Here is a 26,083-nt window from a genome sequence, read left to right as displayed (position 1 = left end):
ATGTATATCCCTCTGGTTTTTAATAGTAGTTGAAGGCCTCAAGTACGAGGGCACACATTCATTAACATGACCACAGAAGAGAGGCAGATAGTCCAATCAGACCAAGTAATGGTTGCTTTATGCAGACTTGAGAACAAACTTTCAGGGATGCCTCTGACTTGTCTGCTTGCTTTGCATCATTTAGCACAGTTGGAAGCCCCTTTAAGTAGCTGAATAGTTGCATTCAACCACCTGCACGCAATATACATGAGAAAACAGTGAGTAGAGACAGAAATTGATAGGGATCAGTTCCCACCTATTTGCAGCAAGTAGTCAAAACAATAACTTCAATGCCAAACCTCCAGTCAGGAGTTCTGAACCAAGATTTATATGGTACTATGTTTGACAATTATTTCTAGTCGACTGAAAGCTCACGATCATATTGCTTGTAATGCAACACAAAATATTTTTCTTTAATTTTCTCTTCCATGTCAGCTGTAGAAGATCAATATGCACATCACAATCTGAAATGCCACATTGTGAAAGTAAAACCTCATACAATTCATATTGACTTCTTCCACAGGCCTTTGTGCATGTGTCAAAGATGCTATCACAGTGCAACTTCATTGAATTGAAAGATCTTGTTTCAAAAGAGGTAATACACTTTATTTTCATTTGATTTTTGGATTAAACATCTCATCATTTTTATCTTGAGATTTGTACATATTTAAAGAAAGAGCAGTAATTTCTTGTCCTTGAATTAACAATAGATATAGAAGCACAGATCAGAAAGAAAAAAAGGCATTTATCAGATATAGGCAGACATTTGATGGAATTCCTCGAGGAGTATTAGGAATGCAGGTGCATATTGAAGATTAAATAAAGGAGGGCTAAAAGGTTTTGAGATGGCTTTGGCAGACTGTAAGGGAGAATCCAAAACAATGTTTATTTTCAACAAAATGGTTACAAGAGAAAGAATGTCCCCATAAGGATCTGGGGGGAGGGGGGGGAAGGCATTTATGTGTCGATCCCGAGGAAATCGAGAATATGTTAAATAAATATTGTTTGAATATGTTTACTTTGCGGCAGGATAAGCAGGAGTGGGAGGTAATTAAAGAAAATCCAGGGCACGTCTGCATCAGTAATGGAGGTGTTGGTGGTCTTAGATTGTATTAAGATAGCTAAATCTCCTTCAAGTAAAGGAGGTCAAGAGTGGATTTCTTAAGGTCTATAAAAACATGAAAGGCATCAATAAGATGAATAGAAACAGTCTTTTTCCTAGAGTGGGAGAATCTGAGATGAGAGGTTATATCTATAAGGTGTTGGGGTGGGACTAAGAAGAGACATGAGGGAACAATTCTTCACTCAGAGGTGGTGGGTATATGGAATAAGCTGCCAGATAAAGTGGTAAATGCAGGTTTATTCGCTTCCTTTAAGAAACATGGATATCTATATGAGCAGGAGGGGGTTGGAGAGGTCTGGGCCTAATGCAAGCAAGTGGAACTAAAGTAGGAGGGCATGCTGTGGGGCATGGTCAAGCTGAGCCTGTTTCCGTTCTTTAGTCTGTTACTAATTCCAAGTAATTGTTTGCATATAAAACAGATTACCATCACAATTTTCTTAAATGTGTGCCTACAAAGGCTCCGAATAATCCACAGGTTCAGCTTCTCAGCCATGTAGAAACGAACTACCAACTGAGGGGATCTTTGAAGTGTGTGTTGCTTCCAATCATTAACATGTGTATTCTCTAGTTGATAGCCATTTATTTTTCAAAACTATTTAGTCGTGAATTTTGGAGGAAGAAAATAGTTTCTGATTATTGTAATAAAACAGATTAATATTTATTTAAATCATGGCTTCAACTTTGTATTTCCCCTTTAAATCCAAAAGATGAAATCAGAGACATTTTTTATATAAATGTATATCATTGTAGGTGATGTCTGTCTTCTTTTTGATTGATTCATGCAGAAACTATACTGTATGAAGCAGATAAAATGTATCTCTTTGGTATGTTTTTTGTTATCCAAATATGTATTTTCTGTACAGGCATTGGAGGAGCTGGAAGAAAAATGCTCAGCATTGCCAGTTAACCGCAGGCAGGCCTTGGCTGCTGATCTGGAAGAAATTATGTATAGCACACCAGGCGATGTTGGAATTTATTATGATAACCAAGGTTTGTTTTATTTTTTAAACTGACCAGCTGAAACTGTTGTGAATGCAAGATCGCCCCTCAGCCTTTATCACTTTAGGAGGGAAAATAAAGACTTAGCCATCCAGTTTCTTCTTACAACTCAAGCCCTCCAACCCTGGTAACATCCTTTTAACAAACTTTCCAGCTTAATGATAATTTTTCAACAGTTTCTTTCTTTGGCTTGGCTTCGCGGACGAAGATTTATGGAGGGGGTAAAAAGTCCATGTCAGCTGCAGGCTCGTTTGTGGCTGACAAGTCCGATGCGGGACAGGCAGACACGATTGCAGCGGTTGCAGGGGAAAATTGGTTGGTTGGGGTTGGGTGTTGGGTTTTTCCTCCTTTGCCTTTTGTCAGTGAGGTGGGCTCTGCGGTCTTCTTCAAAGGAGGTTGCTGCCCGCCAAACTGTGAGGCGCCAAGATGCACGGTTTGAGGCGTTATCAGCCCACTGGCGGTGGTCAATGTGGCAGGCACCAAGAGATTTCTTTAGGCAGTCCTTGTACCTTTTCTTTGGTGCACCTCTGTCACGGTGGCCAGTGGAGAGCTCGCCATATAACACGATCTTGGGAAGGCGATGGTCCTCCATTCTGGAGACGTGACCCATCCAGCGCAGCTGGATCTTCAGCAGCGTGGACTCGATGCTGTCGACCTCTGCCATCTCGAGTACTTCGACGTTAGGGATGTAAGCGCTCCAATGGATGTTGAGGATGGAGCGGAGACAACGCTGGTGGAAGCGTTCTAGGAGCCGTAGGTGGTGCCGGTAGAGGACCCATGATTCGGAGCTGAACAGGAGTGTGGGTATGACAACGGCTCTGTATACGCTTATCTTTGTGAGGTTTTTCAGTTGGTTGTTTTTCCAGACTCTTTTGTGTAGTCTTCCAAAGGCGCTATTTGCCTTGGCGAGTCTGTTGTCTATCTCATTGTCGATCCTTGCATCTGATGAAATGGTGCAGCCGAGATAGGTAAACTGGTTGACCGTTTTGAGTTTTGTGTGCCCGATGGCGATGTGGGGGGGCTGGTAGTCATGGTGGGGAGCTGGCTGATGGAGGACCTCAGTTTTCTTCAGGCTGACTTCCAGGCCAAACATTTTGGCAGTTTCCGCAAAGCAGAACGTCAAGCGCTGAAGAGCTGGCTCTGAATGGGCAACTAAAGCGGCATCGTCTGCAAAGAGTAGTTCACGGACAAGTTTCTCTTGTGTCTTGGTGTGAGCTTGCAGGCGCCTCAGATTGAAGAGACTGCCATCCGTGCGGTACCGGATGTAAACAGCGTCTTCATTGTTGGGGTCTTTCATGGCTTGGTTCAGCATCATGCTGAAGAAGATTGAAAAGAGGGTTGGTGCGAGAACACAGCCTTGCTTCACGCCATTGTTAATGGAGAAGGGTTCAGAGAGCTCATTGCTGTATCTGACCCGACCTTGTTGGTTTTCGTGCAGTTGGATAATCATGTTGAGGAACTTTGGGGGACATCCGATGTGCTCTAGTATTTGCCAAAGCCCTTTCCTGCTCACGGTGTCGAAGGCTTTGGTGAGGTCAACAAAGGTGATGTAGAGTCCTTTGTTTTATTCTCTGCACTTTTCTTGGAGCTGTCTGAGGGCAAAGACCATGTCAGTAGTTCCTCTGTTTGCGCGAAAGCTGCACTGTGATTCTGGGAGAATATTCTCGGCGACACTAGGTATTATTCTATTTAGTAGAATCCTAGCGAAGATTTTGCCTGCAATGGAGAGCAACGTGATTCCCCTGTAGTTTGAGCAGTCTGATTTCTCGCCTTTGTTTTTGTACACGGTGATGATGGTGGCATCACGAAGATCCTGAGGCAGTTTACCTTGGTCCCAACAAAGCTTGAAAAACTCATGCAGTTTGGCCTGCAGAGTTTTGCCGCCAGCCTTCCAGACTTCTGGGGGGATTCCATCCATACCTGCTGCTTTGCCACTTTTCAGTTGTTCGATTGCCTTATATGTCTCATCCAGGGTGGGAACCTCATCCAGCTCTAGCCTTAGGGGCTGTTGAGGGAGCTGGAGCAGGGCGGAATCTTGGACTGAGCGGTTGGCACTGAAAAGAGATTGGAAGTGTTCTGACCATCGGTTGAGGATGGAGATCTTGTCGCTGAAGAGGACTTTGCCGTCTGAGCTGCGCAGCGGGCTTTGGACTTGGGGTGAGGGGCCGTACACAGCCTTTAGAGCCTCGTAGAAACCCCTGAAGTCGCCAATGTCCGCGCTGAGCTGGGTTCGTTTGGCGAGGCTAGTCCACCACTCATTTTGGATCTCCCGGAGTTTGCGCTGAAGATGGCTGCATGCGCGACGGAAGGCTTGTTTCTTCTCTGGACAGGACGGCTTTGTAAGGTGAGCCTGGTGGGCAGCTCGCTTCTTTGCCAGCAGCTCCTGGATTTCCTGGCTGTTTTCGTCAAACCAGTCAAACCAGTGTTGGTAACCTGCAGTCAGACGAAGCGAGAGGAAACTTCCAGGCAAACCTCAAAGCAAAGCTCGACGATGCAACCCGCCTCACGGACCCGTCCCCTGAAACCCTCTGGGATCAGTTGAAGACTACCATACTGCAATCCACTGAAGAGGTAGTGGGCTTCTCCTCCAGGAAAAACAAGGACTGGTTTTCAACAGTAGGGCAACCAAAACTGCACACAATACTCCAAATGTGGCTTATCCAACATCATGTAAAGTTGTAACATAATGTCCCTGATCCTGTATTCATACCTGGACTGATGAAGACAAGTGCCAAATACACTCTTCATTTTTTAAAAATTTCATGTCACCTTGAAGACTCAATACATAATTACATTTCTTCAAAATCTTTATCACTGTGTAATGCTTCACTGGAATCTTTTTCTTGATTTGCACCCCCACCAATTTTTCATCAAGTCAAATCATATCACCTTTATTTGTCATTCATACGATAACTACTAATGCAGTGCACAGCAAAGATGAAATAGTGTTTCTCCAGGACCATGAAGCAGATTTATATAAATAGGAATAAAAACCAAGATATCCTAGTACACATATGATCTAGGAATTGAGGAGTCTGATGGTTTGGGGATTAAAAATGTTGCACAATCTCGACATGTGATCCTGAATCCCATGGTACCTCCTTCCAGATGGCAAAAGGGAGAAGAGTTTAGGGGATGTCACTTGATGAGATAGAACCAGGACAAGAATCTGGCTCTCCTGTGATAATTTTGGTTTCTTCACTTTTTAAAAAAAAACTAAGCTACTGGAAATTGTTCATAGACAGAGAACATTTTATCGATGTCACCAAAAAAGGATACAAATGTTGCTCCCTCATCGAGAGCACAACAAAGAAAACAGGTCAAGAAGAAAAGCCTACCTTGCTGATGGATCTGGGCTCTGTGGTAAAGGCTCCTAGTCGAGCAGTGAGAACACCTAAGGCAGCCACGCAGTGAAGCGAAGTGCCATTGCAGCTGCAGCTGTGGAGGGACGATGAGAATGAAGAAGATGCATCACGAAAGCCCGTGCATGCACAGATCAAAAGAATGTGAAGAAATCGCTAAGGAAGGCAGATTGTTTGAATTGCTGCCTGCAGAAGGTGAATACTTAGCAGAACTTCAAACCAGCGATGAAGAGAAAGAACGGGATCAAGAAGAGCAGGAAGAAGAAGAAGAAGAAAGAGCTGCTGCTAAAGGAGGTCATCAAGCTAAAATGCAAATAAAAACCCAGAAATGAAGTGCAGAAACTTTAATCGTAATGAAAGAGCTAAAGCAAGTGAGATTGGATATTTAAAAATCAGATGAAAAAACTAAGAAATATTATGATATTGTGAATAAAATACAAAAACAGATTTGAAGATGTGGAAGAGAGAGTTAAAAATGTGGAATGGACAAAATAGAAAATTCAACTGATGCACTTGCTGCAGTCAATAAGCAATTTGTGAGAAAGTGGACTTGCTAGAGAACTGTAGTAAAAGAAACAATATCAAAATTGTTGGTCTTAAAGAAGCTGATGAAGGGGATAATATAATAACTTTATTTTAATGTTGGATTCTTATAATTTTGGGGCAGGATGAGTTTCAAGGAGATATTGAAATAGGGTGCATTGGGCTTTTAAGACCACGGCCATTACCAGATCAAAAACATGGCCTATATTGATGAAACTTCTTTATAACCAGGTTAGGAAAAAGTGTTAGAACTTGCAGCAAAGCAAACCAAGGAGAGAAAGGGCCCATTGGAGTATAGTGAATGTAAGATCTTTTACCCTGATCTTAGTTTTGAATTGTTGAAGAAAAGGAAAGACTTTAATCCAATAAGGAATACTTTGTGGAAGAAAGGCTACAGATGATTAAGCCATCCTGCGTCTCTTAAGATCTTCGTCCAAGGAGGACCAAACAGTTTTTTTTTTAAACAGATCCTGGATGTGCACAAGTGTATGCAAATATTTTACCAAGTATTCATTAAGAAGCTGACTAGGGAGAAGCACAGCAAACAAGAGTTTGAAATACATTTTGAAATATAAGGAGTTGATTAAAATGATTTTAATATGTCTAATGGACATGAATTGAAGTAATAATCAATATTTGGTGGAGTTTGAGAGAAATGGACTGACATCCACTGAATTGTGTGTTTTTGTGGCTTTGGTCATTACCCATAAAGTAGTGGGGGGTGGGGGGTAATGTGTATTATTTTAACATCATTAATTGGGTTGATTTTGTCATCATTTAATTTTGTTTTTTTTTTAACTTTTTTATCTGGATTGGTTAGAATCAAATGCCATGCTACAGGGCTTATAAAAGAACTGAAACACAAAGGAGTTGAGAGGAGAGGGGTGAAGGGGAGATGTTGTTTATGGATAATTTAAAAACCTACCAATGAGTGAATTAGTGAATGTTTTAAGAATTAATATTAATGAGCTTAGCAGGCCAGTGAAATGGAAAAGGATATTAGCATTTATTAAGAACATTAAAGTAGATATAGCTGTTTTTTCAAGAAACTCATTTAATTGAAAAAGAACATCAGAAGTTAAAAAGGGTAGGATATGTTGTAGCTTCATTTAATTCAAAGGCAAAGGGAGTAGCTATTTCAATAGATAAGAAACTTCCGGTTAAAATACCAAATGTAATTACTCATCCTGCAAGGAGATATGTTACGATACATTGTCAAATTCTTTCAAATTGTTAGCAATAACAATGGTGGATAGAATTCTTTCAGGGTATTGGACCTTTATGAATATATATGCACCAAACATAGATGATGAAAAATTTATACAAGAAACTCTTGAGAATATGCTAATAAATGGAGACTTCAATTTTTGTTTAGATCCAATTTTAGACAGATCAACAAGAGCTATAGTAAGGACAAAAGCAGCCAAAGCTCCATTGTCAATGATTGAAAGATTTAAATTTGATAGATGGTTGAAGAAGACTTCATCCAAGAGAACGAGACTATTCCTTTTATTCCAGCAGACGTGATTCTTACTCTCGAATGAACTTGTTTTTAATGTCTGCTCAACTTCAGGGCAGAATGCAGCAAGCAGATTATAAGGCAAAAATTTTATCTGACTATTCTCCTTTGTTGTTAGCAATAACAATGGTGGATAGAAAAGAATCAGGTTACAGATGAAGGTTTAATTCTAAAATTAAATTAAAGATTTTTGTGAATTTATTACAAGACGGAAGAATCTTTTATGTGACTAACTCATTCGGTTACAAATAATTTACTTTATGGGATGCAATGAAGGGGTAGATACATGATCAAATAATAAGTTATACCTCTAAAATTAAGAGATTAGAGAGGCACTGAGTTCTTTACGAAGTAATGAATCACCAGGAGAGGATGGTTTCCTGACTGAATTTTATAAAGAGTTTAAGGATTTATTCTTCAGTTTATGGAAGTATTATGGCAGGCAACTGAAACACAAACCTTACTGGAATCTTTTAAAATAGCAATAATACCAGAGATTCCAAAAAAAGATAAAGGTCCTTTAAAGCCATCTTCATTTAAACCTATATTAAACACATTATAAAGTAGGAGCAAAAATATTAGGAAATACTTAGCAAAGTTAATAAATATAGATCAAATTGGATTTGTTTTTAAAAAAAAGTCTGCAGTTAATGTAACTATATTGTTGAGTATTATACACTTGGCACAGAAAAGAGGGGATAGAAGTGTAGCACTGGCTTTAGATGTGGGAAAAAAACATTTGATAGATTAGAATGGGAATTTTTTTAAGTATTTAAAATGTTTGGTCTGGGACAAACATTTGCAAATTGGATTAAAGCCTTGTATAATGGACCAAAAGCCAAAGTGATAACAAATGGACAAGTTTCTGATTTTTTTTTTCAATTAGCTAGATCCAGGAGACAAGGGTATCCTTTATCTCCAGCTTTATTTATTTTGGCAATAGAACCATTGGTTAGGTCCAATTCTGATATTAAAGGTTTTTAAGAGTTGTTAAAGAGGATTACAAGATTAATCTATTTGCAGATGATGTAATAATCTTTTTGACGGAACTTGTAAGTTCATTATGTAAATTGTATTCAAGATTAAAAAAATATGGAATAGTATCTGGTTATAAAGTAAATTAGGTTAAAAGTGAGATTATGCATCTTACAAAGGGCGATTATACATAATATAAAAGGGAAACCCAATTTAAATGGACAGTGAATGGAATAAAAGATTCATGGATATAACTAGATACTAACTTAAAAAATATATTTAAATTAGATTATAACCCTTTACTTAAGAAAAAATTATGATATTTTTTTAAATGGATGGAATTACCAACAACTTTACTGGGAAGAGTTTATTGTATTAAAAAATGAATATTTTTCCTAGGTTACCATAAATTTTTCAAGCATTGCCTATATTCTACAGAATTTTTTTCATTATTGAATAAATATGTAAGAAAGTTTCTTTGGAAGAGCAAAATGTCGAGGGTCTCGTTAGGAAAAAGTAACTTGTAAACATCCCAATTAAAATCTCCAACTGCGCAGATTAAATATAGATGGATAAAATAGGGGAGACAATGTGTGTATATGTATATATCTCTCTCTCACGCGCACCCACACGTATGTATATATATATATATATACACACCCTGTGCCTGGACTGGGGCCACCGCCTCCCACTCCCTGCCCGGACCGGGGCCTCCGCCTGCCTCACTCGACCGAGGCCGGGGCCGCCGTCTCCCCCTTGCTCCTGCCCGTATCGGGGCCGCCGCCGTCTACCCTTCGCCCGGACCGGGGCCGGGGCCGCTGCTGCTCTCCCTGTGCCCAGACTGGGGCCGCCGTCTCCCCCTTGCTCCTGCCCGTATCGGGGCCACCGCCGTCTACCCTTCGCCCGGACCGGGGCCGGGGCCGCTGCTGCTCTCCCTGTGCCCGGACTGGGGCCGCCGTCTCCCCCTTGCTCCTGCCCGTATCGGGGCCGCCGCCGTCTACCCTTCGCCCGGACCGGGGCCGGGGCTGCTGCTGCTCTCCCTGTGCCTGGACTGGGGCCGCCGCCTCCCACTCCCTGTCCGGACCGGGGCCTCCGCTTGCCTCACTCGACCGAGGCCGGGGCCTCCGTCTCCCCCTTGCTCCTGCCCGTATCGGGGCCGCCGCCGTTTACCCTTCGCCCGGACCGGGGCCGGGGCCGCTGCTGCTCTCCCTGTGCCCGGACTGGGGCCGCCGTCTCCCCCTTGCTCCTGCCCGGATCGGGGCCGCTCAGACAGCTCCAAGAAAAGTGCAGAGAACAAAACAAAGGACTCTACATCACCTTTGTTGACCTCACCAAAGCCTTCGACACCGTGAGCAGGAAAGGGCTTTGGCAAATACTAGAGCGCATCGGATGTCCCCCAAAGTTCCTCAACATGATTATCCAACTGCACGAAAACCAACAAGGTCGGGTCAGATACAGCAATGAGCTCTCTGAACCCTTCTCCATTAACAATGGCGTGAAGCAAGGCTGTGTTCTCGCACCAACCCTCTTTTCAATCTTCTTCAGCATGATGCTGAACCAAGCCATGAAAGACCCCAACAATGAAGACGCTGTTTACATCCGGTACCGCACGGATGGCAGTCTCTTCAATCTGAGGCGCCTGCAAGCTCACACCAAGACACAAGAGAAACTTGTCCGTGAACTACTCTTTGCAGATGATGCCGCTTTAGTTGCCCATTCAGAGCCAGCTCTTCAGCGCTTGACGTCCTGCTTTGCGGAAACTGCCAAAATGTTTGGCCTGGAAGTCAGCCTGAAGAAAACTGAGGTCCTCCATCAGCCAGCTCCCCACCATGACTACCAGCCCCCCCACATCTCCATCGGGCACACAAAACTCAAAACGGTCAACCAGTTTACCTATCTCGGCTGCACCATTTCATCAGATGCAAGGATCGACAATGAGATAGACAACAGACTCGCCAAGGCAAATAGCGCCTTTGGAAGACTACACAAAAGAGTCTGGAAAAACAACCAACTGAAAAACCTCACAAAGATAAGCGTATACAGAGCCGTTGTCATACCCACACTCCTGTTCGGCTCCGAATCATGGGTCCTCTACCGGCACCACCTACGGCTCCTAGAACGCTTCCACCAGCGTTGTCTCCGCTCCATCCTCAACATCCATTGGAGCGCTCACACCCCTAACGTCGAGGTACTCGAGATGGCAGAGGTCGACAGCATCGAGTCCACGCTGCTGAAGATCCAGCTGCGCTGGATGGGTCACGTCTCCAGAATGGAGGACCATCGCCTTCCCAAGATCGTATTATATGGCGAGCTCTCCACTGGCCACCGTGACAGAGGTGCACCAAAGAAAAGGTACAAGGACTGCCTAAAGAAATCTCTTGGTGCCTGCCACATTGACCACCGCCAGTGGGCTGATAACGCCTCAAACCGTGCATCTTGGCGCCTCACAGTTTGGCGGGCAGCAGCCTCCTTTGAAGAAGACCGCAGAGCCCACCTCACTGACAAAAGGCAAAGGAGGAAAAACCCAACACCCAACCCCAACCAACCAATTTTCCCTTGCAACCGCTGCAATCGTGTCTGCCTGTCCCGCATCGGACTGGTCAGCCACAAACGAGCCTGCAGCTGACGTGGACTTTTTACCCCCTCCATAAATCTTCGTCCGCGAAGCCAAGCCAAAGAAAGATATATACACACACACACACACACACACACACACACACACACACACACACACACACACACACACACACACATATAATGGGATACAAGATTAATAACCGGAGATAGGGATATTCCACTGTTGATATATTTGATTAATAGATGGAACAAGGTAAATGTTGAAAATGGCAATGAGGAATGATGTGATACCTAAAATGCCATTGATCCAAAAAAGACTTATTCCATTTACAATGAATAATTGACTTTTCAATATTTGGTTTTCCACAGGAATGAGGAGAATAGTTGACTGTTTTGAAGGCAGAAATTTAATGTCATTTAATCAATTGAAAAATAAATAAGGGATACAAAATAAAATAGTATTTTGTTATTTTCAAATAAAGGCGTATTTGCAAGATAAATTGGATCCAACTAGGTTATTGTCTGAAAGGAGTGAAATAGAAATTTGTAATATATCTATTCAGAAGTTTATTTCAGCTATGTATACATTATTGCAAAAGGGAGTATGATAAAAATGAATTCTTAGATCAAAGCAGAGATGGGAAACAGATTTAAATATCAGTATTGGGGAAATATATTGGTTGGAACTGTGTCATGATAGTTTGACAAATACAATCGATGTGATATTGGTTCAATATAATTTTTTACATCAATTATATCTTGCCACACAAAAATTGAATGGACTGAAATCAGATTTATTAGATAAATGTTTCAGGTGTAATCAAGAGACAGGTTTTTTAAAAACACTCCACATTGTCATGTCCAAAACTGAGACTATTCTGGACAAAATAGGAACATTTTTAGAATTGGTTACTGGAGTCCAATTTTTTAAATTATTATTGGGTAATTCATCAGGGATAAGACCAAAATTGAAATTTAATTTGTTTCAAAAGGAATTTGTGAAAATTGCATTAGTAGTTGCAAGAAAATGTACAGCAGTGACATAAAAATCAGATTCACATTTGGGACTGGATAGATGATATGCTGAAATACATAGTTGTATACCTCTTAAGAAGATTACATATAATTTAAGAAATAAATATGGTACTGCCCATATTTACATATTGTAGGTATTAGTTTATGAAAGGTATCCCCTGAACCTCAGAGAACCTTATCAACTCCTTAGAATTAGTATAGGATTAATAATATAAAGGCAAAAGTTTACTGAATGTATTTAAACTTTAGTATACAGATGTGTTTCTTTTTTGTATTTTTTGTTTTTTTCTTTTTTTTGTTTATCTGGTCTTTGGGGTATTGAGGGAAGGGGTGGGAGGGATTTGGGGGTATATTAGCATGTATTATTAGTTTGAAATGTATGATGAATATTTTTCTGTATTTAGGTATTATTAATGTATGGAAATTTTAAATAAAATATTTTTTTTTAAAGTTGACGAGAGGTGAATGAAGTCGTTCACAATGTTATTTGCCTTCCACATGCATCGTGTCTTGTAAATATCTGTCATGGTAGGAAGAGAGACCCCAATGATCTTCACTGACTCCACTCTGCAGGGTTTTGTGGTCTGAGATGGTACAGTTTCCAAACCAGGCAGTGATGCAATTGCTCAGAATACTCTCAATACATCCTGTCGAATGTAGTGAGTATGGGAGATGAACTTTTCTCAGCCTTTGCAGAAAGTAGAGGTGCTGCTGGGCTTTTTTGGCCATGGAGCTGGTGTTGGAAGGACCAGGTGAGATTCTCCACCAAGTGCACTCCAAGAAACTTTTTACTCTTGAAAATCTCAACAGTAGAGATGTCAGTGGTCAGTGAAGTGATAACCTGGGTCTTCCTGAAGTCGACAACCATCTCTTATGTTTTATTAACTTTTAGATGCAGGCTGTTGGCTCTGAACCAGTCTATTAGTGACTGTACCTCAACTCTGTAGGCTGACTCATTGTTGTTGATGATAAGGCCCTCCACAAACTTGATGATGTGATTTGAGCTGCGTTTTTCTGCACAGTAATGAATCTGCAGAGTTTACAGCAGAGAACTAAGCACAACCCTGTGGGACCCCCATGCTCAGTGTAATGGTCTTCAAAGTGCTGTTTCTGATTGGACTTCCTGAGGTTTCCCCATCAGGAAGTCGAGAATCCAATTGCAGAGGGAGGTGTTTAGCCCCCACAGGCTCAACTCTGAGGTATGATTGTGTTGAATGCTGAACTGAAATCAACAAATGGCATTCAAACCCAGCTGTACTTATTTTCCAGATGAGTGAGGGAGAGTTGGAGGGTGGCGATGGCATTGTCCGCAGAGCAGTTGGCTCTATATGCGAACTGCAGCAGGAACTTGATGCGCCCCTGACGAGACTCTAAGCACTTCATGATGGTAGATGTGAGTGCGACAGGGCGGTCGGTAGTCATTGAGGCAGGACACTGATGACTTTGGCATGGGAACGATGGAGGCAGCTTCTGAAGCACGTTTGAACCATGGCTCTGCTCAGAGAGATGTTAAAGACTTTGGTGAGCTGCAGATCCCCTGAGCACTCTGCTGGGAATGTTTTCCGGACCAGCAGCTTTCCGTGGGTTGACTTTGCCTAACACTCTCCTCATATCAGCCACTGTAAGACACAGCAGCTAATCATTTGGAGGCGAGGTGGTCTTCTTCACTGCCACATTGTTTTTGCTTCAGTGCAACTGAGAGAGAGGCATCACCAACACAGGCAGATGGTGTAGTCTTATGGTGATATCTTGAATGCCTTTCCACATGCATTATGTGCCCTCGCTATCCTGAAAATCTTAGACAGCTTGGCTCTCACAATAGCTAGGGCTATCTTGTCGCCCACTCTGAAGCCAGTCTCGGCTCGACACACACCTCTGCAGTCATCCTTGGCTTCTGATTAGAGCGAGTAATAATGTAACTATCCACTGATGTGGTCTGAGTATCCGAGGTAGGGGTGGATGTCTGCCTGATACGCATCGGAAATGTTCATAAACTTGAGGTCCAACGCGTTTGCCCCTCTCATAGCAAAGTCCACATACTGATTGAATGTAGGTAGCCCTGACGTAAGGTTTGCCTGATTGAAATCCTCTGTGATAATAAACAATCCGTCAAGGTGTGTGGTCTGCAGTTTGCTTTTAGCCCCATACAGTTCCCAGATCGCCTCCTTAGCGTTAGTACTGCGGGGGTAGAGGGGGAGGCAAGATGTATACTCCAACTATGAGGACCATGGTGAATTCTCTCGGTAGATAGAATGGTCTACATCTGAAGACACAAATTCCACCAGTGCTAAGCTGTAACTGGAGACAGTTTCCTTACACCAATCTGTATTGATGTAAACACACAAGCCACCACCACAGACTTTAAATTGGAAAGTTGTCGGTCTGAACAATTTGCAGTTGTTAATTTAGTTTGTTACCATGTGGGCCTCAATTAACCAGAGCTATAATTTGGTTTCCTTTCTCTGCTGTTCTGTCTTCTTGCTCTCCTTGTTAAGTACCCCTCATTTTCTCCCAACACTGCATCAATTAATTCACCCCTGACCTCTTTATAAATTCATTTGAGCTGAGGTTTTCACTGTTTATAAAGCCATTTCTGACAACCACTCAAATTTATCAGCCACATATCTTTTATTGTATGTGGCTACATCCAGTATTTATTAGCCAAAGTTTCTCAATGTTCTGCATACCCTTCCATGTTATTTGCATTCCAGATGCCACTCTGCTCAATCCGAGTGTTGCAGGTCATATAATTTCAATGTCCTTTCTTCTTGCTGTCTGTGATGACATATTCTGCCGCACTGGACTTGCTGAATATTTGCTTGTTCAATTTTTCTCTGTCCTCATTTCCAACTGCTCTCTAATGGCCCTAACTTCCCCCAGGAACAGTTCACATCTTGAGGCCTTTAAACTGAAAAGTTGGCAGTCTGAACAATTTGTAGTTGTTTATTTTTTGTTTGTTACCATGTGTGTCTCAATTAACCAGAGCTATAATTTGTCTTCCTTTCTTGTGAATTACATTCTTCCACCAAGAGCTTATTGCTTAATTATATTGGTTTTGCATTTCTTCACTGCATCCATTACTTGAATCACATCAAAAAATACGATCAGGATATCAGTGCAGTGAGAAGAGCAATGTTGTGGTTTTTCATCAAGCCGAGATTGTCTTCCAACATTGCATACAAGCTTGACTTGCCTAATTGTGGAAGCACTTGCAGTTAGGAATACTATGCTATCTAATCACTTAACACAATAAGAAAATAGTTGCAAATTAGGTTCTTTGAGACTGTTTCAAAGCCCTGGAACTATTGTAGAATCTGCTTCATTATTGTAACGCAGTTGTGCAATGGGGAAAATTATACGGAGTGAGGATAATCCTTGGTTACTATAGCATCATTTAGAATTGGAAAATTAGTAATCCAGTGATAGCATGTTTAAGTACCAAATGAGATACAATATGGATTGGAGCAGTATTTTCATGTCATTTCTCCATTTCTGTTTTGACGTTTTTGCTTTAATTTTTCAATACATTTTGTAAGTTTGAATTTCTCTTAATTGTAATTTTGTTCTACTTCATCTATGTTTTATGGAAAAATACTGTTCATTGAATTTTGTCATTTCAACAGGTAGAAAATTTGTTAGCATCATAATGCGTTACTGGTACTTGACTGACGTTGACCTTCCTGATGAGACACCTGAGGGAAATAAAGTGTTCCAAGTAGTATTTGGTGATGAAAGCATGAAAGACAGCAAACGACTTCTTACAGCAAATTATGAGTAAGGTTTTCTTGCTGAGATCTCTGAACTGTTCTGCAGAGTTGGGTATTGTGTTGATTGTTGTGCTACATGTACTAAGTGAATGTATAGTAAAGATGTGAAGTTACCTGTTATCTTTTTAACTGACAAGACGAGCTGGTGGGGTTATACAGTTTATTGGCTGTGCTGCTTTACTCCCTCCAGGATCATAATCAGTATTCCGTTATTTAATGTGGTGTTTTCAATCTCACTGTGATTTATTGATCTGTAAATTTGGAAGCACAGATAGGGAAAGTTTTGAAGTGAGTCAACTTTTCATAAGTGCCTGGAGAATTTCAGCTAGATTACTGACCCCACTGTATTAGCACTAATCTTTCTTTCTTTCTTCTTTGGCTTGGCTTCGCGGACGAAGATTTATGTAGGGGGTAAAAGTCCACGTCAGCTGCAGGCTCGTTTGTGGCTGACAAGTCCGATGCGGGACAGGCAGACACGGTTGCAGCGGCTGCAGGGGAAAATTGGTTGGTTGGGGTTGGGTGTTGGGTTTTTCCTCCTTTGCCTTTTGTCAGTGAGGTGGGCTCTGCGGTCTTCTTCAAAGGAGGTTGCTGCCCGCCAAACTGTGAGGCGCCAAGATGCACGGTTTGAGGCGATATCAGCCCACTGGCGGTGGTCAATGTGGCAGGCACCAAGAGATTTCTTTAGGCAGTCCTTGTACCTTTTCTTTGGTGCACCTCTGTCACGGTGGCCAGTGGAGAGCTCGCCATATAACACGATCTTGGGAAGGCGATGGTCCTCCATTCTGGAGACGTGACCCACCCAGCGCAGCTGGATCTTCAGCAGCGTGGACTCGATGCTGTTGACCTCTGCCATCTCGAGTATTTCGATGTTAGGGATGAAAGCGCTCCAATGGATGTTGAGGATGGAGCGGAGACAACGCTGGTGGAAGCGTTCTAGGAGCCGTAGGTGATGCCGGTAGAGGACCCATGATTCGGAGCCGAACAGGAGTGTGGGTATGACAACGGCTCTGTATACGCTTATCTTTGTGAGGTTTTTCAGTTGGTTGTTTTTCCAGACTCTTTTGGGTAGTCTTCCAAAGGCGCTATTTGCCTTGGCGAGTCTGTTGTCTATCTCATTGTCGATCCTTGCATCTGATGAAATGGTGCAGCCGAGATAGGTAAACTGGTTGACCGTTTTGAGTTTTGTGTGCCCGATGGAGATGTGGGGGGGCTGCTAGTCATGTTGGGGAGCTGGCTGATGGAGGACCTCAGTTTTCTTCAGGCTGACTTCCAGGCCAAACATTTTGGCTGTTTCCGCAAAGCAGGACGTCAAGCGCTGAAGAGCTGGCTCTGAATGGGCAATTAAAGCGGCATCGTCTGCAAAGAGTAGTTCACGGACAAGTTTCTCTTGTGTCTTGGTGTGAGCTTGCAGGCACCTCAGATTGAAGAGACTGCCATCCGTGCGGTACCAGATGTAAACAGCGTCTTCATTGTTGGGGTCTTTCATGGCTTGGTTCAGCATCATGCTGAAGAAGATTGAAAAGAGGGTTGGTGCTAATCTATAGCAGAAGTAATGAGGTACAGGTTATCACAGGCCATTTATTACATTTGTAGTCATTTGAAATTTGTACAGGATGTGGTAATGCAGTAAATACCAAGGAAGATAATTGACCAGGTTGTTAGGCAAGGGGCAGCTGAAAATCCATAGATAAAATCTGAATGGAAGCATTTTGATGGGAGGAGAGAAAATTCAGGCTAAATAGTGTCATGTTGCAGTGTTATAACTGGTACAAGAAGAGAGTTGCCAAAGACTATTGCTGTAAATTGAATGAATACTTGAAAGGGAAAAATATACATGGCAGGGGAATGGGATAGTTGGAGTTATTCGAGATAACAGGAGGTTCACCAATTGATCCTGGAGATGAGGGGGTTGTCCTATGAGCAGAGGCTTAATCGCCTGGGATTATACTCACTCGAATTCAGAAGAATGTGGAGGTCTTGATCGAAACATATAAAATTGTGAAAGAGATGGATAAAATAGAGGTAGGAAAATTGTTTTCACTGGTTGGTGAGACCAGAACCAGGGGGCATGGCCTCAAGATTCAAGGGAGTAGATTTAAGACAGAGATGAAGAAAAACTATTTTTCCCCAGAGAGAAGTGAATCTGTGGAAGTCTCTACCTAGGGAAGCACTTGAGGCTATTTTATTAAACATATTTAAGGTTCAGTTGGAAAGATTTTTACATAAGAAAGGAATTGAGGGGTATGGGGAAAAGGCAGGTAGGTGGAGTTGAATCAATGATCAGATCAGCCATGATCTTATTGAATGGCAGAGCAGGCTCGAAGGGCTGGATGGCCGACTCCTGCTCCTATTTCTTATGTTCTTATTATGTAAATTAAACAAAATCACACGAAAGAGAGGATTTTAAGTTAAAAGCCTAAAAATATTAATTGGTGCTGTGGTTGGTATTCTAGGTATCTAATTTCATTTTATTATTGTTTTGAAATAATTAAAATCATATTTGAGTTTGAAATATTGTATCATAATGTCTGTAAAAATTTTAAAAAATCTTTTGGATAATTGACTCTGAATGGAAAGTATTGTTGGCTTCTTTTGATCTGAATGCTTTTATTCCAGAATTTGGCTTTGGATGAATATGTAATTCTTTTTTAGTAGTGAAAGATCATCGAAGAACAACAGGGAAACCATCTGAATGCAGCTGAAGTTCAAAGGCAGACAGTCTAATTTTTGCACTGTATATGTAGCTTATGAAACCAACATAGGACCATTGCACAGATATTTTAAACTAATGGGCTGATTCAGTTAAAAATCTTGTTAAAGAATACTACTCTTTCATAATTGACCAGATTGGCACCCATTTAATTTAGAGGATTTATCATTGAAGTTAATCCTATAAAATTCAAACATGTCGTTAGGTGCTTATCCTAGACAAATGATGGTAACTATTATTAATGATCTGGGGCATGTATTTAACTGACTAAGCTTGGTAACCTCAGTTGATTTTCCTCCTGTGTAGCATTAGTTTTTGAATCCATTTGCATGCCTTATTGGATTGTAATGCAATTCTAGTTCCCCATTAGTCTCTCCCCTCATGACAACCTTGGCAACAATTTATAGCATCATTAATAAAAGTGCAGAAATGCTGGAGAAACTCAGCAAGTCTCGCAGTGTCCATGGGAGGTAAAGATATACAGTAAAACCCCTGTAATCTGGCACCTATAGAGATTGATAGGTGCCTGGTAAACAAGTTTACCGTTTGCTTGAGACTGCGTGTTGTGTGAATAGAGAGCGGCAACATTAGCCAATTTGAAACATCCAAAATTTTTACCTTTTTATTTTCCACTTTTTTTTTGGCTGGTACTTTATGTTGCTGGTTGCTTGAATTCTGGTTAACAGGGATTGGGTCTTAGCCCTTCTTCAAAGTAACTTGAAGAAGGACTCAGGCCCAAAATGTTAGTAATATAGTTTTACCTCCTTTGGATGCCACAAGACTTGTGTTCCTCCAGTATTTCTGTATTTTTGGTCCAATCATGGCATTGCAGACATTTGTGTTTCACTCAGCATCACTAAACCTGGTTGTAAATTTCACTGTGTAAATTGATAACTGATGCCCTTCAGAGATACATTAGGAATGGTTTGTCAGAGAGAGTTATGGTAGATACTTGCCATTTAACCTTTTACATCCTCTGGATCTGAAAATTACAGTAGTATCCTCACAGTAAGAATTTTGGCATGATCGGTACAAAGCTTTTCCTGAATGTGATGAGCCAAAAGTCCTGTTTCTGTGCAGTACAATTTTATGACTCTCCATGACTAGAAGTAGAAGAGCACTAGAAGGGCTCTCTTCTAAATTCAATTGAACATGTATTGAAAGCTTGCTACACAATTGTGAGTTTTAGAGTTTTCTAATTTACTCTTTGAATATTTTATTTACAATTTTTAAACCACAATTCTTCAATAAAGAAATTTCAAAAATTAGACATGTGGTATAAAAAATCAACCCTCCATCCCAAAAAAGAAAAAAGGAGGAAAAAGAAAATAAAAAAGAGAAAAACTGGAGAGTGTCAAGAGGATAAACTATATATCGTAAAGTTTCATGATAATTCTGGAGGTTACCAAGAGATGGGGTCTTCAGAGAGTCTGTTAAACATTCATACCCACATTTTGAAGATCTTGGTCCTATATTTTCCAAAATATCTGATATTTATTTTTAAAATTATAAATTATATTCTCAAGAGGAATACAGCTATGAAGTTTGGCATCCCATTCCGCATCCCTTAATCTGTATCTTATTTCCAAATAATAGTTATGCACTTCTGAGAAACTGCTTAAGCAATTTGCACAAATTCAATTTGATACATAGTTAATTTCAATGTAGATCTTATAGTCCTAATATCACCCAACAAAAACAACATTGATCCTGTGGGAACTTAACCATTGATATTGGTTTGAAAATATTTCCAACTTCCAAGTGAAAATGTTCACCTGAGTACACTTCCAAGTAGAAGGCAGAAATGATTCAACCTCTTGATCACATCTAAAGCATAAATTTGATGATGTAGGGTTCAATTTTTCAAATTTTTTTGATGAGTTAAATATAGCTGATGCAAAAAAAATTGTATTGAACCAACCTATATCTAACATTAATAATTTTTGAAATATTATCTCTATTTTTGCATCCAATCTTTCTCATCTATTTGTCTATTTAAATCTGCTTCCCATCTTAAATCTTGACTTATGCACCCCTATTTTAGGGGCTTTCTTTTGAAGTAATTTATACATTACTGAGAAATATATTTACATTACTATTATGAATCAATAGTTCCAATTCACTCTGACTAAGTAACGTCAAACTCAGACCTATTTTATTAGTCAAAAAAGCTTTAACTTGATAATAACAGAAAAAAGTATTATTTGGCACATTACATTTATTCTTCGTTCAAAAGTAATACATTTTCCAGCTTCACAATAATCCTCTACTCTCTCCATACCCATCCAATTTCTGAGTCCTCAGAATTTGATTATCCATAGAAAATGGAATGTCTATTTTGACACAAAGCTTTTTTAAAATTAAAACTTTGACACCTATTTCATAATCAATTTTATTCCATAATTCAATCAAATGTTTCAAAACAGGTGTGTCTCTACACCAACAATTTTTAATTCCATTTATAGATACAATTCTATCTATAAATTTCTCCTATTTTACTAAGTTCTATATTAACCCAAGCAGGAATTTTATTTGCACCAAACAATACATTGATAAATCTCAATTGAGATGCCTTATAATAATTGTTAAAGTGGGGAAGTTGTCCCATTTCTAACTTTTTCTTAATGGTATCTCGAATGATAATATGTTTTTGTGATGTCATTTGCACCTAACCAATCTTTCATTCTTCACGAAACTAGATTTCGGCGAGAATTTACACAAGGCGTACAACCTGACTGGACCATTACAAGGATACAGCATTTTAAACTATTGGAATAATTCTGCTGAAACTCTTATTGTAAGGATGCCACTCTGTTTCACAAACAATAATACAGATTTATTTGATTGAATTCCTTTTGATTGGAGGCTGTATTATTTAAAAGTAAAATTAAAGCATTGTTCTGGATCTCAAATTAGTGGGATCCTCTGTGCAATATAACAGTTGATGAATGTTTGAAGATTTTGCTGGCATGGAATTGTAGAACCTCCCAACTATTTGCAAGGTACATTCGATAATTTTCAGGTGGGTTTGATTTAGCGTTCGGACATGACAGATTTTATTTTTTTTTAAACTGCACAGTGTATATGAGCTGCATGCTGCAAATTGGCGAATAGTGCTACATAATTTCAGGCAAAAGATACAGCAAGATAGGATGGCTGAAGACATGCTGTGGTATTGAAGGTGTTTAGATTAGAAGAGAACCAGAAAACCTGGAGGGGAATTTTTTTTACTTTGGATTCATACAAAATCTACAGCAGTATAATGGCTAAATTGTTTCATTAACTAAATGTTGTCTATATTGATTCTTTAATCAGATTACAAGATTGTCTTGATATAAGAAACTAAGCAACCCATCTTAATTCATCCTTGAAGGAATATCTTAGGCTCACCTATAGGAGGCTCCAATTTGGTCTTGGTTGTTCCAAGAGGTTGTTCCAGTTCTCTTTCTCAAAGTCTGTTCCAAGAATGTGTATTTGTTGTAAAATAACTTTATTGATTTTTCAAACTTGTTAAGTTCCAGGATTATTTTTTTTCTATTGCTCGATAAAAGTTAGCTCTTGGAGAGCTAAAGTCACTTTTGTACAATTTTGGCAGTGATAATCATTCTTCCATGTACTACTTTTAGTCCTCCTTATTTGGTTTACCAGAACTGGAAAGAGTAATCTAAAGTGTGGCCTGAACAGAATGCTAAGCAATCTAAACAATAGCTTTTTTTGGCTTTTATTCCACCGCTTTGTCTTTCGAATTCAATACATCATTGATATTTTTAATTGTTCTATGTTGATTGCTTCTACTTGGGTCTGTGGGATTCCTACACTCCTCTCAGATTAATATATAGATATTTTAATTTCCACAGAGTACCCTTATTGCCCATATTTTTCTTCCTTTCTGCAGTTATTTGCACTTGTCTGAACAAAATCATACATCTTCAGTTCAACTCAGTATGTTTATGTGTGCCCTCTTCTGTCTAAGAATAGCCTTTTTTATCTCCCACAAAATTGGATTAATAGTGGAGCTCAGGAATTGTAAACAAATATTCTTAATATTATATGTTCTGAAGATCTAACTTCTGCACATTTTGGTTCCACAGGCAATAGCTGACCTCAAAGAGGTTTCATATGTAAGATGTTTGATCCTGTTTCCACCGATGCAGTTTTTCAACGGGAACCACAGGATGGTAATCTGATGAGAGACTCGCGTTTTTTTTTCTTTTTAGCAAATAGAAAGTCAGTTATTGCATTCAAATGTCACGTAGCTGCACTGGGCAGGATCACACTGACTGAGGCCGGCTGGTCTGCACTTTTCCAAAGAACTGTGTGCATACCCACTGTGTCACTGTCCAACTTGCTTACTTGACACTTTTAACTTGTGTCAGATGCTCTGGCAATCTCGATAGTGCCAGATTGTTCATGGATTCTAGTTTAAATGTAACACAAGGATGTGTCTGTGACATGTGAAATGCATTTTCACTGATGATTTCTGATATATTTTGGTGCACAGTGTGCAAGCCTTAAACATTTTGTAATATTTTGAATTCACATTGATGTTCAGAAAAAAAATCAGATGAAGTAGGTTCATATGACTAATTTTTGATCTCATTCTTCCAGAATCATCTTATTCGTAAATGAGTTTAAAATCATGCTCTTGGCAACTCAGTCTAGGTGTTGATACTTTAATATGTTACTCACCATAAATTTGTTCTTCACAATGAGTTGCAAGCCTTTTATGTTCATGTCTATCTTGAGGGTGAATTCAGCCAGTAATGCACTCACATGTTCACCAGCTGGGTAATGCACTATATGCTCACCAGTTCACTACATTGCCACCAGTTCATGTTTGTTAGCTCCAATGTTCAACTTTTGCTGAGTTTTGAAGTATTAAACTGGTTAAACAGGAAAATCTGCAGGCACTTTGATTGTAATGTAATACACAAAAGTGCAGGAGAAACTCAGCAGGCCATGTAGCATCTATAAGAAGCAAAGGGTAACCAATGCTTCGGGCTTGAGCCATTCAAGATATGAGCAGGAAGCAGGTGGGCATCTGACTAAAAAGGTTGAGGCAAGGAGGGAAGAAGGGGCAGGGGGAGGAGTACAGGCCAACAGGTAAGAGATCATCAGTGGAAATTGGTGATAGGGCAGAAGAGAATAAAGCTGAGGTGATATGGGGAGGAGGTATCTGAATGGAGAAGTAAGGGAGCAAGAGGAAAAGAGAGATAAGATGGAGGACCCTAACAAACTGGAGAAGTCAATATTATGTCATCTGGTTAGAGAATATTCCAGATAGAATATTAGGTGTTGTTCCTCCAATTTGCAGGAATCTTGGTTTAGCAGTGAACGAGGCCATGGACAGACATGTCGGTGTGGGAATAGTGTGGAATTAAAATGGTTGGTCACCATTATTGAAATAGATGGAGTAAAGGAACTTAACAAAACAACAGTCAGTGTCCAATCTCTCACATGTAGAGGAGGTCACAGCAGGAGGACTGGTTACAGTTGATGACCTCTGCAGATTCACAAGTGAAGTGCTGTTTCACTTGGACCCTGAATGGTGGCAAGGGAGGAGGTATGGGTGGAAGTGTAGCATTTTTTGCACTCACAGGGATAGGTACTGAGAGGGCAATTCGTGGGAAAGGATGAGTAGATGAGGAAGTCCTGCAGATACCAGTCCCTGCAAAATCGGAGAGGGGAAGATGAGTCTGATGGTGGGATCACATTGTAGGTGGTGGAAATTGCAGAGAATAATATGTTGGATTCAGGGGCTAAGTTTGCAGTTACTGCTAAGTAGAAATTCTGCATGGCAAAAAGAAAAAATGAAATGGGAATCTCAGGGTTGTATGTGATGTTGTGTATGTACTCTGACAATAAATTTGAACTTTGATTTTGTATTGGTGAGAACAAGCGGAATCTTGTCCTTGTTGCATCTTAGGATAAATGTTCAGGAAATAGAGGAAATGTGGGTCAGGATTGAGTTGAAGGGAGACCATGTTTTGAATTTGGACATTCGAGAACTAAAGACCTGGGAACAGATGCAATGGAGGCCGGTGACTTGAGAGAAAGGAATAAATCCTTCAAGAGGACAGCATGAAGAGTTGTAGTCGAGGTAACTGGGAGTTGGTAGATTTGTAGAAAATATGTGTAGAGAGTTTGTCCTCCAAGATGGAGAGATCGTAAAAGGGGAGAGTGTTGCCAGAGATGGACCAAGTGAATTTGAGGTCGGGGTGAAAACAGCAGAGTGGATGGATGAGGCAGCAGCAATGTAGATGATAATATAGTGGAGGAAGAGTTGAGGAGCCTTGCCTGTGACAGCTTGTAGCTTAGCCAACAAAAGGGCAGTCTGCAGGTACCCATGCCTATCCCTTTGACTTGGATTGAAACGTGACTAGTTTTTTCTGCAAGGAATTGAGAAGAGTTTGGAAGAGTTAACTGCTCCTGGTCCACATTCATTTGTTTCTTTTTAAGGAATCATTAAATGAATCGAATTGCTATACACAACTCTGTTCCTTTCGTGACAATTTGAATTGAAAGTACACTGAATACTCCAAAAATAAAAGAGATAATTTGGGTCAATTATTTTATTTTGTTGACTGAACTGGAATAAACTTGCAATTTGAAAATGGTTTGAAATATTTTCACCTTAAAAATTATTCATATGCCACACCCATTTTATCATTAATATTAATTACTGTTGATGTATTTAATCCTTTTCCATTAATTTATACTTTAATTCTCATCATGGAATCATTATTATGAGGGATGACTACTTCTAATTCAGCAACTGATTTGCACAGATCCACTGAAGCCCTACGCTCTTCCATTGCTGGCAGTGTAGTACTTGTAAGCATTGGTTTCTCTAGTTTAATTTTGTACACTGTTAAAGGTAACTATCACATTTGTTTTCCAAAAAAAGTGAAAAAGTAATTAAAATTTGAAAGAATTTGTCTGAGCCCCTTGTTATTCTTCAATCGTCTCTCAGTAACTTCTGTCATAACCAAGAATGCATTCCCTCGAGTACCCTCTTCCTCCAAATACCACATAAGACAAATTTATGTTCTTGGTGTACTTTCTTTTAAAATCTATTCTTAGCATCGCCTGGTTTGGTGGAAGAAATGTGACATACTGTAGGATGGAGAAGATGAAGCTGGTCTCAGAAATGATTGAGTTCTGTTCAAAAGTCGAAGGTTGGAACTCAACTGCCCATTACTTGCAGTTTGGATAGAGGTAAATTCCTGATGAAATAAGTGGACTTTTGACAAATGAAATAGTTTTCTGTGATTTTTTTTTTTTTTGGCAATGAATTTTGACATCTTCCTGATGCTAGCTTCATTGTAATTAGGGGCATGGAAGGACCTTTTAAATTTAGACATACTTCACTGTAACAGGCCAATTCAGCCCCAGTAATCTGTGCCGCCCAATTTACACCCCATTAACCTACAC

At 40.2% G+C, this 26,083-nt stretch overlaps 1 protein-coding gene across 3 annotated transcripts in view; it reads left to right on the top strand.

The window, feature by feature from the left end:
- Window positions 1–25,583, top strand: part of maip1 (matrix AAA peptidase interacting protein 1) — a 34,773-nt gene extending 9,190 nt beyond the window's left edge. The window contains exons 2-6 of one of the 3 annotated variants that reach the window (XM_069934536.1): window positions 563–634; window positions 2,026–2,152; window positions 15,796–15,946; window positions 21,349–21,446; window positions 22,741–25,583. In XM_069934536.1, the coding sequence (XP_069790637.1) occupies window positions 563–634; window positions 2,026–2,152; window positions 15,796–15,946; window positions 21,349–21,427 (429 nt within the window). In that variant the 3' untranslated portion in view covers window positions 21,428–21,446; window positions 22,741–25,583. The other 2 variants (XM_069934537.1, XM_069934535.1) reach the window with 2 other exon arrangements.
- The last annotated feature ends 500 nt before the right edge of the window (window positions 25,584–26,083 follow it).

Source organism: Narcine bancroftii, chromosome 4, assembly GCF_036971445.1.
Source record: "Narcine bancroftii isolate sNarBan1 chromosome 4, sNarBan1.hap1, whole genome shotgun sequence".
Lineage (NCBI taxonomy): Eukaryota > Metazoa > Chordata > Chondrichthyes > Torpediniformes > Narcinidae > Narcine > Narcine bancroftii.
This window is presented reverse-complemented; position numbering and strand designations above follow the sequence as displayed.